The sequence below is a fragment of the Corvus moneduloides genome, chromosome 5 (assembly GCF_009650955.1).
Source record: "Corvus moneduloides isolate bCorMon1 chromosome 5, bCorMon1.pri, whole genome shotgun sequence".
Classification (NCBI taxonomy): domain Eukaryota; kingdom Metazoa; phylum Chordata; class Aves; order Passeriformes; family Corvidae; genus Corvus; species Corvus moneduloides.
The window spans coordinates 6,892,274-6,909,342 of record NC_045480.1 but is presented as its reverse complement, the minus strand read 5'-3'; the positions used below and the strand labels follow the sequence as shown (position 1 = coordinate 6,909,342).

Here is a 17,069-nt window from a genome sequence, read left to right as displayed (position 1 = left end):
CGAGTTTTCCTTGGGCACTGCTAGGGGCAGAACCTGCGTGTTTGCAGATGCAAATTCAAGTGCTATTTTCACCTAGGAGCAGAATGCTGTTACCTGTTTTGGGTATATTTAAATGTGGCTGTCCCAGAGCATTCTAGAACAAACATATGGAGAAATTGCTCTGTAGAAGTTACCAGACTAATTTCTTCTTTCAGACTTTGGCGTCCAAGGGGTCCTGAGGGCTGATCTAACTGGTGACGATACCGATGAGGAAGCTCTCTCCTGAATCCATGAAGTTCAGTGTTTTTCCTGGTAGGTGTCTAGAGAATAAGGATTCAGATCTAGCCCTCCCTTGCCAGTCCCCAGTCTGGGGACTGTAATCTGCAAGGATCTCTTTTATTCTCTGTCTAGTTTCCTACATGATGCAGTTTTAACTCCACAGCAGTTCATTTCCAGCTCCCACAGGGAAACAGGTGATGTGAGCTGTCTCCCACCAGCTCTCCTGCATTTAAGTTGCCAGTGGCTTGGGCCATCCCGAGCCACGACATGGGACTGTCATCTCTGGGGCTGAGAAGGGACCTGAATTCCACCTCCTGAATGTGTGCTCCAGGGGAGAGCCGTTAAGTGCATCATGATTGCCACTCCCTATTTAAAACCAGTGACTTTGCTGAAGGTGTGAGTTTGGGGGGTGTGAGGCATTCCAAAAGGCATGGCTTCGAATGGCCGATTTTCCAGTTAACTACTGTAACATCCAGATGTTCTTACCTTTTCTGGTGCATAACCTACAGAGACATTTACAGCAGCTCCGATTAAAAGCATTAATGTGTTTCACAGCGCTGGGTAAGCCCCACACGCAGCAGCACCGCAGGCAGGCATTTGCAGAGTGTGGGAGACCACCAGATGGCCACCTGCCTCTGCTGTGCACCGTCACACACCTGAACTGGGTTTGTGCTGGCTGGGCTCCTGAGATTCAACACCTCTTGCTTATGGCTAGAGGCTCCTTATAACTAGTAACACCCTTATCATCCATTTCCACAGTCACTTTAAATGGAACAGGTTTAGTTTTTGTTTTCCACAAAACAGACTTTGTTTCTTCATTCTTTTTTTCAATAATGTCCACTTTGATTAACTGAAGCCTTTCCTCAATGTGCAAACTGCTGTGTGTGGCACAATCTACCATCCATGCAGAACTGCTTATAAATCCCATTTGCATGTTTTGCTTACCAATAAAAAAATGACAAATATTTTAACCATGATTTCTAGGAACTTTTTAGTGTTACAGTTTTCTAATAGAAATTTTCAGCCATAGCCAGGTTGATAAAGCCAAGCCTCAGGTAAGCTTAGAGAAAATGAAATCACAAGGTATGGTGCAAAAGATGAGCATGGGCCCATCATTCTGCCCCAGAAACCTCCAAGGGGATGTGCTGAAGGATGGCTTTTACTCAGAAGACCCGCTCACAAGCTCCATACCAAGATCATTTATGTCACTAAATGCTTTATACTGGAGTGCCAGACCGTAAGATGCTGCAGTCTTTTTTCCTTCCAGGCTTTTACTCCCCAGGTGCAACCATGTGCTCAGGTAACAATAACCATGCAGAAGTCTTTGCTTACAGTCCTCGTTTTCCCACGGACACAACCCTAGTTAAAAAAGGATGATTTAGATGCACCAGCACAGCTCACTTCAGCTCAGAGTCCCTTCAGATACACAATATTCAACCTGTGTACCAACCATTCACCTCAACACCACTCCAAGGGCCAAATCACCCCAAGGTGTTCAGGCACCTGGGAATCATACACAGCATCCCGTGTAAGCAGAAGTACAATTGCAAAGGTGTTGGAGTGAGTTTAAAGACAAAACCACACTCAGAGATTATGTGAATGATACTTGTATTTATTTTTTTTTTTCCCAGAAGCCCAGAGGACAGGAACAGAAAAGTTCCAGTAGAAATGTCACAGGGACAGTTGGGCAACATTTGAACCGGTGAGCCCAGGGAGCTCAAATTTGTAAATTGCTGTAAGTAAACTGACACACAAAATGTGTGATGTATCTAAAAGGTAGACTGATCTATTTCGAATTTTTGAACTTAAAAGGACTTCTATTTAGTGAAGGTATACTGGACCTTCAGAGAAATGTGGCTCTTTGAACATTAATCAGCAAGTGTCAGTTAAGTTTGGGGATCCCAGCACCCAATGATCACTATCACATTCTCATATGTGAGGTGGGACAGTTGTTGTGTTTGTATGTTTCCTATTTTTTTGTGGGTGTGCGACTTTGTCTTTAGTATGAAATCAAATCAGTTTAGCAGCTGATTCAACTGACTTGATGATGAACTTGGTTTGTCCTTATCCACATTTTCACCTGAAATCTTCACTGCCACATTAGTAGAAGTGATTTTACTTTCCAGCGCAGTCAGTAAATATTATGTGAAATTCTGGCTCTTTATTTGTTCTATTTTTGGTATTTCAGAAGTACATCAACCTGTCCAAATTACAGAGCTCTTGCAAGATAAATCATCAAAAGACAGCATTAATTGCTTTCTATGCAGTACTTGTGCAAGTCAGAAAGTATTTGGCAGAACTGTAAATTAGCTTGTGTCTGAGGTGGTCAGAAGCTACACTCAGTTGTTACCACTTTCCAAAGTTTTAACTCTTAGAGTCTCCTTACCATGAGGAAACACCTCCAACAGGTGAATGACTAAGCCCATACTATAGAGAATCCATTCTAATTTGTAGTGAGTATTTTATTGAAGACTTTTGTGGGTCACTTTGAAATTGATTTTTAAACACCACCTTCCTGATTGTCTGGGTTTTCTTTACCCACAAAGCTGTATGAAATGTTGCAAGAGCACAACTGGTCATTGTTTCATTCACTCTCCTTGACTATAGCCAGCAAACAAGTTTGGGAGATTTGTTTAAGTACCCAGCCAAGAACTACAACCCACACTGGATCCACCTGCACATTAACTCTCTGGAGCTAGAGGAGTCCAAATGTTTGTGTTTGTTTCTGGGTCCTTAGACACACTCTCAGGCTTAGCCTGGTGTAATTTTATCTGATCCAAGCCAGGCAGTTCACTACTGCCACTAGATCAGTGTGTCACTTGAATGATTTTTTTAAACCTCTTATTTTCACTTCATACTGGAGCTTTTTTGACAGCAGTTAAACTAGAGCATTTTCTGTGTATATCTACAGACTTTCACAATGTGCTTTCCAGGAGTAGTTCTGAAAGATATTGGGATACCATCTTGGGAAGACAAGAAGCAGGCCAGGATGCTCTTTGCCATTTCAGCTTTTCCATCTGTGCCGCAGCTACCAGGATTGACTTAGCTCCTGGAATTCAGTTTGCAGAAATCAAACTCTGCTCCATTCCTCATCTGAAGGCAGCAATTGGTTCAGATTTTTTTTTTTTTTTTTTGTGTACCAAGATGTTTGTAGAGGTACTGCAGGAGCTGCTGTGCTCCTTGATGTGGCTCACTTTATACAACAGTAGGCTGAGCAAATGCTCTGTGCATTGCCATTCCTGGCACCTTAAAAACAATTTGATTGCTATCTTTTTATATGAAGGCAGAAAACTGGAAAATTAAACACACATGTTGGCAAAGGAGGTATAAATTACATGAGTCCCTTAGGAAGGAAAAGAATCAAGCCCCAAAACCTGAACAGTTTACCCCAATTACGTACAAGTCATAAAACACCTCTATTTCATGTATATTTCAAATAATTATAAACTTTTTAAATACATTCCGTTCTATACTACCACATCTTTCCCAAAATTAATATTCATTATCAAATAAGTTAAACTTGGAAACAATTTAAAAATGACACCTGTAACAATGTGCCTAGCAAAGTATTGTAGTGTAAATACAAATATCTTTGATTAAGGGTTTTGCAGTTGCACTTTTGTAATAAAAGAAGGACAAAGGTGATTAACAATTTAATTCAGAGCATAATTAAACTGGTTGGCAAACTTCTCATGCTTCCTTTGGTCCACCCGGTTCATGGCTTTCACGACCCGTTTCATGGCACCTCTGAAAGAGAAACAAAACAGTAACAGCTATGTTGAGTCTACTCAATCTCAGAGAATGTTTATGAATGTTGGGGAATTAGATTAATCACTACCAGGCTTCTGAGCATGGCATTGATGAGGCTGAACAAATTTGTCTTGTTAACTAAATTAGCTGCAGCAATATAAATAGTTTAATTCAGCAATGATTTTATTAACAGGAGTAAACAAATTCAAGTCTTTCAGTTTAATGGCTGTGTTTTCCACCCTCCCAGCATTATTTCTTAGAGCCACACAGGGCAAGTTTGATTTACAAAAGCACCTAACTGCTCTCAGGGAAAAAATAACTAAAAATATCTAACAAGATCTTAAAAAATTAACACTTAGAAACCCTTATGAAATCTAACTCTTAATCTAGAATGTTTTTAGGAGGGGAAGGTTCGCTGTTCACTTCATGAACTCATTTAGCAACTTCCCCATTCCTGAGCAGCAGCTTTTAATGCACAAGAACAACTCCAGTTTAGGAAGACACCAGAGATTATTGTGTATCTCTCTACAGAGACACAGGCTACTGCTGCAGAAGTGCTTAGAGATTAGCACAGGCAGGACGGTCTGTCCAATACCTCATTCATATATAAAGTGATCTCTGCTGCCTCAGGATGGGCAAGCATTTGAACCCTCTGCCTCTCCTGCTGTGCTTGAAGAAGGCTCTGGAACGTTCTTCAGATTCAAAAATGAAGTGAAGGAACGAAATGCAGAGCTGCTAAGCTTTCTGGTGCTCCCAAATCCAGGGAAGGCCTGTCTGTCTCCCTGTTGCTGCTTTATTGGCTGCCACTGTTTCCTCCTGGTAAAGATGTGCCCAGAAATTTCTTTTGCGAGGGACTGCAATGCTTCTGAGCTGGTAAGTGAAGACACCTGCACTTTTTTCCCCTCCACAAACTTTTGAGTGAAGATCACACAGCTGAGATTTTGAGGCTGAGGAAAATGATGCCTAGACAGCATAAACAGGAGGAGTAGGAGATTGTCATAAAAGGCAGAGAGACAGCAGGCCCCTATATCCTCTAACTGGTAAGGCAGAGGAATGTGTTCATGAATCCAGAGGGGTAAGAAAGCAAAAGAAAGGCAGCAGAAGCAGTCAGGAAAATGTTCTGTTGTGAACATCTGCCCCCTCAGAAACTCGGAGCAACTGTTGCACAGAGCCAAGGGCACCTTGCCTCGGGATTTTTGTTCCTCACTGGATTCTGAAGTTCTGGTTTTCACTGGTTACTTTAGATGTCTCTGGCACAAAAGCTCAGCTCTCTGAGGCTGGTGTTTGCAGGTGTTCTCAGCTGTCACCCTGCCTATGAAGGATGTTATCTCCTAACATATCTCCAGGTAAAGACCTGGCTGCTCTGCTGATGTGGGAGGTAGAGCAGCTACAGGCTTGGTTTGAGGGACTGTGCCCCATTTGAAAGCAGGGCACTGACTGATGTCTCCTTTGATTTCTACAAGTTTGGCAAGTTCCATCACACAAGTGGATGGTTTCAAGGCCACTGCTGTTAAGACTCTACATTATCACAGTCTGCCTTTATCACTTCTCAGGATGTTGCAAGCTGTGCAGGAAAATGAAGGTAAGTCATGCACCTGGGTAGTGGTCCCCAGCCTCTTTCAGGATCAGCCCCTACACACTATTCCAGCTCTGGTCCCAGGCTTGTCTCCAAGAAACAAGCTGACTTCTGGTTTGGTAACTGTTCTCTGTAATGGCTTCATTTCCAAAGCCATTTTGAAATTTTGGAAAACAGAGGTTTCTTCTTAAAAATGCTCTAAATGGTGGGATTAAAGATTTTCTCAGCAGCAACTACAACGAAAACCAACATTCTGAAAAAACACCCAGGACAAGGTATACGTTTAACAAAATTCTGCCAATAAAGTTACCAGAGTAAGGAAAATGTGGTCATGGTTTTGCACTTCAAATATTACCTAATTGGTAGGAGAAAAGTGAGCCTTTAGCAGTGCAGAGTGGCCTTGACACTTTCATGTCATGTAGGTTTTACATTAGCACCAGTGGATTGTGTGATACTGTAAATGAAATGAGATCCCACTTTGATGATCTGTGTGCAATTTCACTTAGCTTTATTGGCAGACTAGAGCCCAGGTTTATCACCTACACATTTCAAGTAATTTGGGGTTGTTATAAGGAGTCAAGGTTATCATCTTGTTTAGTGCTGCAAAGCATGAAACCTATTAAAAACATGACAGGTTTGATTCCCTATGCCTGGCACTAATACACACTCAAAATCATTAGCACAAACCACAGTAAACCATGATATGAAATTCTAATCATTAGAACTGTATGTCTCTGACTTCTAACTAAGACCAGGTGACATGAGAATTTCACAGAAAACGTGCTATTTCCGTAACTAAAAGCAATGTGGATTTGGCTTTGTTTTTATAACTATTACATCAGAGAAGGGAAAACTGAGTTTAAACAAATATTGTGTCTCGGATGCTGTTCAGCTCATCCAATATATTTAGGGAATAACCCACCATTAATGATATAATAATAATAATAATAATAATTTTGCTTTTTTTGATTCGACAACTTTACACTTCACTTTCCTTTGACTACTTCATTTTTGACATATGAAACTCTTTAAATAGCTGCAGCTGCTTCCTATTTGATAAAGACCAGAGCACACTTAGGCAAATTTATGTTGTAGCCACATCTAAGCAAGAACAGGCATCAGAAATGGTGTTAATAGTGGACAGATGGAGCTACTGTATGTTCTAAAGCCCATTCAGGACTGGCTGGCAGGTTCCCACATCCACCTGAGCTGCTGTGCCTGACTAATAAATGATCATCCAGAGAAGCCAACCCAGCAATTGAAGGGTTTAAAAAAAATTGAGACAGGATGAAAAAAGTCTTTCATAGGGAAATTTTGCAAATTAGTTGAAAATCACTCTCAAAGAAATAACCTTGGTCATCAGTACCTGCTATTTTTTACCCTCCAGACACACAGAAGACATTCTTGCTTGCAGTTAGCCAAGAAAGCTGTTTAGTAAGTACATGTTAGTGTAGAAACAGAAAGTACTGTTGAATCAAACAGAAACAGTAATTTAACAGGCTTTAGAGAATGGAAGTATCTTACTTATTGAAGACTTTCTTCTCAAGCCGGGAACGAGAAGTGTTAGCCTGTTGCTTCAGGTCTGTCAGATTTGGATATTTTTGCTTCTTCCCTTTCGTTTTCTGTCCTTTTCCATTACTTTTAGAGGAACCAAGATCCAGTCCTGTAGCAGCTTCAACTTCTCTCATAAATTCTGGATCTCGCCACTCTGTTTAAAAGACAAAACATGGACTTTGAAACTCCAAACCCAGGGAGGACTTGCAGTCTCCCAAGGAACAGGTTCTTGTCACCAATGGGCGAGGGCAGAGTCACTGCGATCTAAGCTGCATACGCAAAGGAAAGAGAGGATAAAGCAGTTTCCCAAAATAACAGATCTTGATGAAAAAGCCCTGCCAGTCTGGGGTTACTATGCATTAGTTGCTGCTGTGTATAAAACTGTTCTGTAGGAAGACTTAAGTTTTTGCAGTAGCACAGCAGCAAAGTTCCAAGGAAACTATTCCATGTAGGAGAGGTGAATAAACACAGTGATTATTATTTAGAAATTGAAAGTGCCAACAATGTAGCTGAGGACCTTATCTGCAAGAAATAAATTCTGAATAAGCTTAAAAATAAACCTAAAAAAATGGAATAGATCAACTTTTGAGCAGAGTAGGGGTGACAACTTTGTGACTTCTTTTCATCAGTAATATTTACTTTAAAATATGAACTGGTATCTGACATCTGCATAAAATTCTTGAGTAGAACAACATGACCCTGTTGCCATGAGCCTCATTTTGCATCTAAAAAGACACTACTTTCTAGGTATCTCACATTGGCTCAGTTTAATTACCTAAATCAAGTTTCTTCTCTTGACAATGGCACAGGTTAATTTATCCTAACAAAATCTTGTTCTACATTTTATCAAAACCTTAATGCTTCAGAATCAAAGAATACATTCTAAGTGGATTCTGATCCTAGATGCCACCAGAGGAAAAAGCATGAACAAGTTAAGACTGTGGACTGTTTGAGGAAGCCATAGTCTTTTACCTTCAGTGTGGAGTCTTGTGTATCAGAATAAGGTTGCATCGTACAAAGTAAAAATGTGGCTGAAGGATGGACATCCGCCAAGGGGAAATTTAGAAACATTTCACTGCATTGTAGAGAATTGGAGCATATGGGTTGGAAAAAAATGTAGGAAGTACTACTTCAAAAAGAACATGGTCCAAACTCGGCGTAAATGCCAGAATTCTATAGTTTAACAACAGTAAGTGCCAGTCATTTGTCATAGTTTCCCTTATGACAGTCAGCCCTTCTTGCCTGCAGATATTGTAACACCAAATATCTACTACTCTTACTTAACATCTTTGTAGATATAGAAATATAAACAGTCCTAAAGGACTATACAACTTCATTTATATACCAAGATTGTCACTGAGTGTGACAAACACTGCTAACAACATTTCAGGAAGGTCAGAGGCAATGTCCTCACTTAAGAAGGTATTAAGGAATGCCAGAGCAATTTTCCAAGTAAAGGTTAGATCTAAACTACCATCATACATGTAAGCAAGGACTGATTAAAATCCAACATGCCAAAAAGCGTGAGCAAAACGAAGCTGTTCAATAGCTGCAGAGGAGAGTTACAAAGGGAGAAAATAGAACACGTATACTTGATAGATCGTAAGACCTCACAGACTTTATTTTTTTTCTTGAAGTGAGGGAATACAGAACAGCACAATTCAGATACAGGAACGATTAATCCAAGATTAAGGAAAACTGTCTAAACAGTTTATCTCCCAGTAATAAGAAGGCATCACAGTTTAGGAACCCCGTGAATGGAGCAATTGTTTAAACACAACGAAAAAATGCCGGCATCCAGTAGAGATGAAATGAGCATTTGAGTAAAATGAAGGAGCAATTTAAAAGCTTTTGAGAAAAATCAATAGAATGCCAGGGAAGAGCAGGGGTTTTGAGCATTGATGGGCCCCTAAAGCTCTTCATACATTGTTACTGAGTTTAGCAGCAGGGAAAAGAAAATTACACAGTTTGCAAGGGTAGGCGGGAATCAATACTGTAGTTAGTAAAGAGATGCTATTTCACATCTGAGTGGCCAGCGGCCTGCCTTCACCAGCCTGTCCTGATACCTGTTTGTTAACAAGTCACTAAGGGCTGAAAAACCAGATACTCTTCAGGGCTGACACAAAAAATAGGCACTTAATTTGCTCCTGTGTGCGAACTATTGGAAAAGGATGAACGCTGCAGATTAGCAGGTCAGCATAATCTCACCTGATTCACTTGTTTCAGGACTGAAGAGCCCAAAGCACCTTTTTGTGGACATCAGCTAGAGTTTAAAATTTTGCACTAGGATAATAAATGCTCCATAATAACAATGACAGTGTTGACAAAACACAGTCATTAGCACACAAACCATATTACTTTTATATAGCTGTTTCCCCCTTTAATCACACAAAGATAGAAATAAACCTACTATCCAGTATGCAAGAAGAATTTTGGTGTAATTTAACCATACAACTGATCCCTAAATTTTAGTGTTTTTTTCCAGATTTTTCAAATTGCCATCATTAATGATGTTGTCAATCAAACAGTTCCTGACTGTCCAGTGAGATCCCAGTTGTGTATTTCCCATAGCAGCATTGCTTAGATTTGCTTCCAGACCTCTGTAACCAAAAAATCCCCCAAACCAAACACCACTGAAAACCAACCAAACACACTCCTCCAAACCACAAGACAGTGAGGCACAGGAAAAAAGAAAGCAACAAAAAACAGTGGATAGAAGTATTTATTGACATCTGGTATATGTATGGCTTTAGAAACATGGAAGGTTTTGAAACATAAATTAAGTGCCACAGCTTGTGCAGTAAGTCCCCCGCCAGATGGGATGGACCTTTGTGTGACATCTCAGCTTAACAACCACACTCAATAACACAAGGAGCAATGCCAACACTAGTTTGGGACTAACATACACATCCTTGTGGACCAGAGGTGAGAAGCCTCTAACAACACCAAACTGACACTGTAATAAAAATAAATACTATGTCTAGCCTCAAGCAATGGCAATTTCACAGGAAAAAAAAAAATCAATACTTTTCAGTCCAAGTGATTTTTATACTAGAATGTTAGTTTCTAGTTGGAGATTTCCAGAACACTTATCAGTTTAATTTGCTAGTTTTAGTTTCACAGGGAACTTTCCTTTTTAACACAACATCCACACCCCTGTCCTGGTTTGCCAGTGACAGTCCAACAGTGTCTGTGATGCTGGCTGGATACCAGTTTAGAACACTTACTCTGCCTGGACAGGGATGGCAACTATATGCAAATGTAGCACTTGGACACCTGCAAATACCAGAAGGTGTTCAGTAATTGCTGCACTGGTGTGGTGCTGTAATCACCAAGCCCAGTCACTCAAAGATGGTCAAACAAGTATTAAAGGACACTGGGTAGGGTCAGCTCTATGTTCAAATGCACATTCATTCCACAGGGACCTTTTTGAATACAGATCAACAACTGTTCCTTAGGCTCTCAAGAGGTTTTATGGAAGGTTCAGTAGCTTCATTAATAATATGCTTAACTGTGAAACACCAAGTCAGTCAAACCTTAAGAGAGAACTCCTTCAAGGGAGTATAGTATAGGATATCAAAATGCTAATGCCTATGGGTGAGTTTAATTAGAATGCAGAATACTCACCGAGAATAAATAGCTCAAACCAGAGAAAACTAAGACCTGCTGGAGGAAGGTAATTTAAAGAAAAGCTGTCCCCTCCAATTATACACTCTGCTGGATAGATCCCTCTCTCCCATCTTCCTTTGCAGTGCATCAACTTCCAGTAGCTTCCTGGTTGCAATCCCCCAGGTATCTTCTGTCCATCACTAATGAGGTTTAGTTGTACTGTTGCAAGAAAATCTCTTATTCCCCTGGAAGTCTTCCTGCCTGTGTACTCATTGCCTGCTGTTTTGTTCACTGCCTGCATTCCTCACCTACCAGTCCAGAGCTGCACCCTGGCTAAAAATGCCCAAATAATCTTGGGGAAGAAGGAGCCTTCTTCTCCCACACCTGAAAGCTGCAACCAGGATGCAAGGAGAAGGCCAATAGTTTTGTTGCCCATTCCCAACTGTTTAAAAACAAAATCCAGCACGCCCTCCCAATATTGGTGGTAACACAATGATCCCAATAATATTATCCTTATATTGCATAAATCACAACTGTTAGGGACCAGCAAGATTAGACAACTACTTTGCAGAAGCACAGGAACAATTACTGTTAAGCATTTCCCAGGGAAGAGGTCTAATCATCCTTGATAAACATGTTCCTTAAGACAAAGGCTATGACTTGTCTTTCTGAGCAGTGTTGGGAACATTACAAAAGCCACTGGAAATAAAGCACAAATGCAATGTGAACCTTTTTCTGTCTACACATGTATCCATATTTATCTCATAAGCAAGAACCACTGCAAATGAGCAGCAAATTAAAATCAACAGGAATGCAACTGAGAGAATTTGGTTAGGAGCAACATAGGTAACAGCTATCTCCCACTTCTGCCTAGTATTTATTGTAATTTTTATTTTTTTTAAGACACTATTCAGACACAGACCTGGCTGGGCCGCTTGCTTCTCAAACTTTATCTTCTCTTCTCTGGCTCTGTCCTCTGCATTTACAGGAATCCCAGAGTCATCCCGAGGTATTATCTTTCCATGGAAAGGGCACTTGAGGGAGAAAGGGGGGAAAAAATCTCACAGTTTTTGAATGAAAAGAAAATGTTTACATTTTATTCAACACAGCTTAAAACTGGACACTGGAATTGAGCAACAAAACCACACCTGATTCCCAGTCCTCTTCAGAAAGCATCAGGATCCCATAAATGTCACGAGTTTAATATATTCAGAATCTCAAAGAAAAAAGCTCTTGTTGATACAAATATCCAGTTTCAAGAGACCAGGTAGTACATCCTGCCAAGTCTGGAACTAGGGCACCAATGTTCCATCATATGTTATGTTTATGCTATATCCCTATCCTCTAACAACCCCATTAAAAGTACTGAAGTACATTTAGATCCCTCAATCTCAGATAATACAGGAAGAACAGGGATACTAGAACAAAGTATTTAAGCAAAGCAGTTCTGCTCAACAGTGGTCGTAATTTAAGGCTGTGTAGAACTTAGATCTAATAAAACTTAATTTGTAAATAAAATTTCTTTGCCCCTCAAACATACAAGTTTCGAGAAACAGTTAATACCAAATATGCCTCTGAGTGAGGAAAAATTTCCAGCAAAGAACTGACTATCTCTACCTTACTGCCAGGTACTCACACATCACAATAATAAAATAAAATAAATAAATAAATAAAATAACCTACAACGAATGCCAAAAACATTTGAGAGTTATTCAAATGTTTACAGCTTCTTTACTAAAAGGATGTTTCCCATATGAAGCACATATTAACATTTAACTCCTCCAACACAATGTTCTTCCACTCCCTTGAACTATACTTACAATGTCAAATAAACTTTTATGGATGTTTTAAGATCTTCTCCATATAGCACAGATCTTGGAAGTTATGTAACTTGGTACCTACCTTAATCCGATCTTGTCTTTCACACAGACTTCCATCAGGCATTGGTGCTCGACATTTATGTTTTACCGGTTCAAACTTGCCAGCAAATGTTATATACCTGGTTTTTAACATTTCTGTTATTTCTTTATTTTCCACTTCTTCCTCTACTTCACAGGGTGCCCAAAATCGATGCTCAGAGGTAAATCTGAGAAAAAAAACAAATGAAAATAATTCACAGACAAATTGTAAGAAAACACACAGAGATGCCATTATCAACCTGTGCTAAACTCACGTGAAAGGAAGAGAAGCTTTACTAGTGAATTAAAAAACACCCCTTAGGAATCTACCAGTCTTTCATATGGCTTCTGTATTATGAAGATATCTTTAAAATATAACAAAGCCTGTCTAGTATTGATTTCCTGTTTAACCTGCTAAGGTATTACAAGTCCTAGCCTTAGCTCATGATCTGACATCCAGAGTCAGTTATCCAATTTCCAGATTCAGTGAATAACTTTGTAATTCTGTACTTATCATTCTTCATAACAAAATACTTCTATGATTAAGCACAGAAGACAGATCAAGGAGGAAACAGTTTGATCTTAACCTATCTGATCTTATTCCTGACAGCTGGACTCCTGCAGCAGTAGAGAAGCAGAAGCTGACACCAGAGGATATTGCAATGTACTGAGACCAAGGGAAACAGCAATCAGCTGAGCCTCATACAGATTCTTTCTTCCAGGTTCTCCTATACGGTGTCTATAAATCTGAGAAATTACCAGGTGTTCCTCTAGGAAATTAAGCTAATCCACAGAAAATCTATTTTAAAATTAAAGACCTTACATATAGGCAAACAAAGATTTTCTCAACAGCATTCATATAATTTCATTTTAGCCACCCTAAGCTGCCAATAGACTGTAGTGAAAAACAGGCAACCCCAGAGAGCAATTACCTGACTCATTTTAGATGCTAATCTTAGGAGGCAATGACTATCCCTCTGAAGGTAAATGTTTCTTTCTCCTAATAATGAAAAGAAATCAGGATGACCAGCTTCAGCTTAGGTATCTAATTTTAAGATATCTGAAGTTAACAACAACAATCCCACCTCAAATTTAAGGAAATATGAAATTAAAGTGGAAAAAAATACAGCTAAATTATGGGAAAAAACCTGCAGCCTGCATGTCTGCTGCTCATTACAAGCAAGATGGAGATACCTAGCTGACAGATGTCTTGATAAGGAGATAAAATTCCTAAACCACACTTTCCAATCCCTTTCTTCCACATCGTTCTTCGACCCAATCTGTTACAGCATTATTTGAGAGGATTTACTCTATCCATATCCAATTCCTCTCACTCACTAATATCCTTGGGTGTCATTCCTACTTCTGAGATGTTGCCTTCTGTAGCCTGCAGAGCGATATATACATGAACACTGGCTTCACTCATCACACCGGTCTCAATTTGGCAAAGCACATAAGCCAATACTTGAAAGAATTACTTTAGATGGCCTGAAAAGTTTTGATTAATTTTATCTAACTAAGTTTTCAGCAGATGACAAGGAAAAAAGAAAGTAGAGGAAAATTTCTGACCATAGCAACCTGCAACATATATAGCTGCTGGTTTTAATGCAATAGTTGAGCTTTTAAAACTACGTAAAGAGATTAAAACTAGCTTTAAAAGGGGTTAACGAAATTTTCTGAGCATCTCTGTGATTTGCCAAGTCGTCAGAAAAATGTTCCAACAAAATTCTTGTTAAAACAAATTGATTCTATCCAGTAATTTCTCCATCAAATACAGCTCGTTAGTGCCAGATAAATGCTAACCTGCCATAAAGTACAAATAAATTTCTTCTGGTAAATTAGGGGATAAAGGCAAAAGAGTTCCAGTGGAGGCTAGTTCAGCAATAAACACAGTAATATATTTCTGCTGTTTTTGGTTAAACAAAATGTTTTTAATTACATACTTCTGCAAACTGTAGCAAAAAAACCCCAAAGCCCTGGAAGTCTTTCCAAAATACCAATATGACTTTAGCCCACTATTTGAATGGTATAGTATTTTACCTTCAGAACTTATGTGGCAAGATTGTACAGTAGACAGTAAATAAAAGAATTACAATAATTTCTTATTTGCTTAGTTTAATGTAATGCTGAAAGCCAGACTGACCAGCAGCTCTGTGTCACTAACCTTGCAGCCACACGGAGGGGAAAGCATTCCTAAAAAAGTCACCATACGGGATTTTTACATGCATGGTAATCTTACAGAATCTCTTAGTAAAATCCTAGTGCCCTTTTGTGGTCTGAACTCCCCTCCCCCTCTAGATTATCAAATTACAGTTACATGAGAATGAAGAAGCATTTAACTGTCATGCATGTCAACTCTTCCAATTACGAAATAGTTCTATTTAATAATTTCTCTGTCTCCCTTCCCCTAAATATGCATCTAACAAATGTTAAGAATATTAAAATTATGTTTCACTCTATGTATCATTGATCAGTGTTTGGGAACTGAACTTAAAAAAGCCTGGTTCATAAAAATATTTAATAAATATTATTGTTTACTACAAGCATATAACTTATTTTCTCCCAACATGATTTACAAGCAGCTGAGAGAAGAACAAAGCAGTGGCAATCCCCAAAGTTTTCTGATTTCTTGTTGTAAGTTAAGCAACATTTTAAACAGGCAGATACTTGCTGGAAAAAATGATCCATGTGACAAGTAAAAACCTATTTGTAAGATGGATCAGAAGAGGAACAGATAATCAACTAAAAAATGAAAAAGATCAACACCTCACTCACATTTAGAGTGCTCCTGATCCAGATAAATAACAGAGGCTTTAATGGCAATGACACAGCAATACATGAGGAGGAGGAGGAGGAGGAATAAAAGACAAATAACGGCTAACTGAAATTTAAGAGGAAGACTAGCTCTTGGAGAACTGCTGCACTCTTTCAATGAATTTATATCATCTTAATTTATCTGATGGGAAGATAATAAAAACATTGAATAAATATAAATTCTAATCCCAGATGCTTACAGAGATACTGAAGCAAGTGCAAAATGGGCTAATTGAAACATCCTAGTCACAGTCAGTGCTGCACCAGCCTTTTTACTCTGCTCCCAAGAGTAAGCTGATTTAATTCAAGGAGGAGGGTAGATGAGTTTGGAAAGTTCATGCTACCCAAAATAAATCTGTTAAGATGACACATCAGACTCTACACAATACAATACTGTACAGCATACACTACCTTCTGCCCCCCCTGAAAAAATCCAACAAAACTTCTTTAGAATATCATCTTCCTGGTAGCTACATTCTCACTGTCAAAATCGTAATTTATTGTAAACGCTGTGATTAAGTAAGTGCACTGATAAATGAAACAAAAAGACTTCTCCCCTTTATATTTTAAAAGTTCAAATTCCATACACATCCCATATGTGTTGTCTATTTTTCAGTTTGCTTTTTTTCCCTAAGAATCTTACAGAGCCTGTATGGATGCACATAGAAACATTAAAATAGCTGGCCAATAACTACCTTAATTTTTCAGTAAGTCTATTTCACGCGTGAGGTCAATGGTATTGTGCAGAGTTACTTAAATTATCTTTAGTTAGATTGGCATATCTGTAGTTATAGACTATATGGTTCAGAAGTGTGCCCTCTATTTTATTGGGAAGCATAAAAATAAAACAGTACAGCACAAGGCAGACAGGCAGTGAAATATGCTTCTGATTTCACTTATGACTTGAATAATTCATTTGCAATGTAAAATAAGGCCTTACTACCTTTTTGGCAGTATCACAGACAAATGCTTCTTAAAGCCCTGCTGAAAATCTTTTCATAGGCTTTGAAGAGCCTTCAGCACACGAGATGGAATCCAAACCTTGGAGTGACTGTGGTAAAGCACTTTTATGCAGCAAATTGCACCAGTTTTCGGTAATTTAAAAGATATTCAGCATTTTATGAAATCGGGTGCAGGGGCAGAGATTTCCTCTTGTTCCTTTCTGACAACACTGTTTTAGCACTGTGATTACAAGTTGGGGGTTTTTTGCTCGTTTTGTTAAGAAAACAAACTAAGTTAAAGTAATACTATTAAGAATATAACAGCTTAATTTGGAACCCAGCCAGCCAATGATTTTTGCCTTTTTCAAGCCAGGTATGGTGCACACTGATATCAAAGTTCTGGTGGACTTAAAAGAAATTTATACATACAGGGAGGACTTTGCAACCCAACTTCCATTTAAAAATACTAAAAGGGGTTTTAAAAACTGACTGTTAGAAATAAATTCTGATGTGCACCTACCACCTTTTCTCCCCAATGCTAAAGCTTTACCTACGTCAGCAATGCTTCGTGAAACACAAAACCCCTCAGATAGCAATGGAAAGTGAAAGATCCAAACCCAAATCCTGTAACTGCCACCTTTCCTTGTGTGACTGAATAAACATATCAGT

General features: G+C 39.0%; 1 protein-coding gene across 1 annotated transcript in view; it reads right to left on the bottom strand.

Moving 5' to 3' along the window:
* Positions 1-1,849: 1,849 nt before the first annotated feature.
* Positions 1,850-17,069, bottom strand: part of UVSSA (UV stimulated scaffold protein A) — a 49,389-nt gene continuing 34,169 nt past the window's right edge. Inside the window, exons 10-13 of the mRNA XM_032109210.1 lie at positions 12,650-12,833; positions 11,670-11,781; positions 7,109-7,292; positions 1,850-4,005 (exon numbers count right to left, since the gene is read on the bottom strand). Of these exons, the coding sequence (XP_031965101.1) occupies positions 3,912-4,005; positions 7,109-7,292; positions 11,670-11,781; positions 12,650-12,833 (574 nt within the window). The 3' untranslated portion in view covers positions 1,850-3,911. The remainder of the gene's footprint in view (positions 4,006-7,108; positions 7,293-11,669; positions 11,782-12,649; positions 12,834-17,069) is intronic.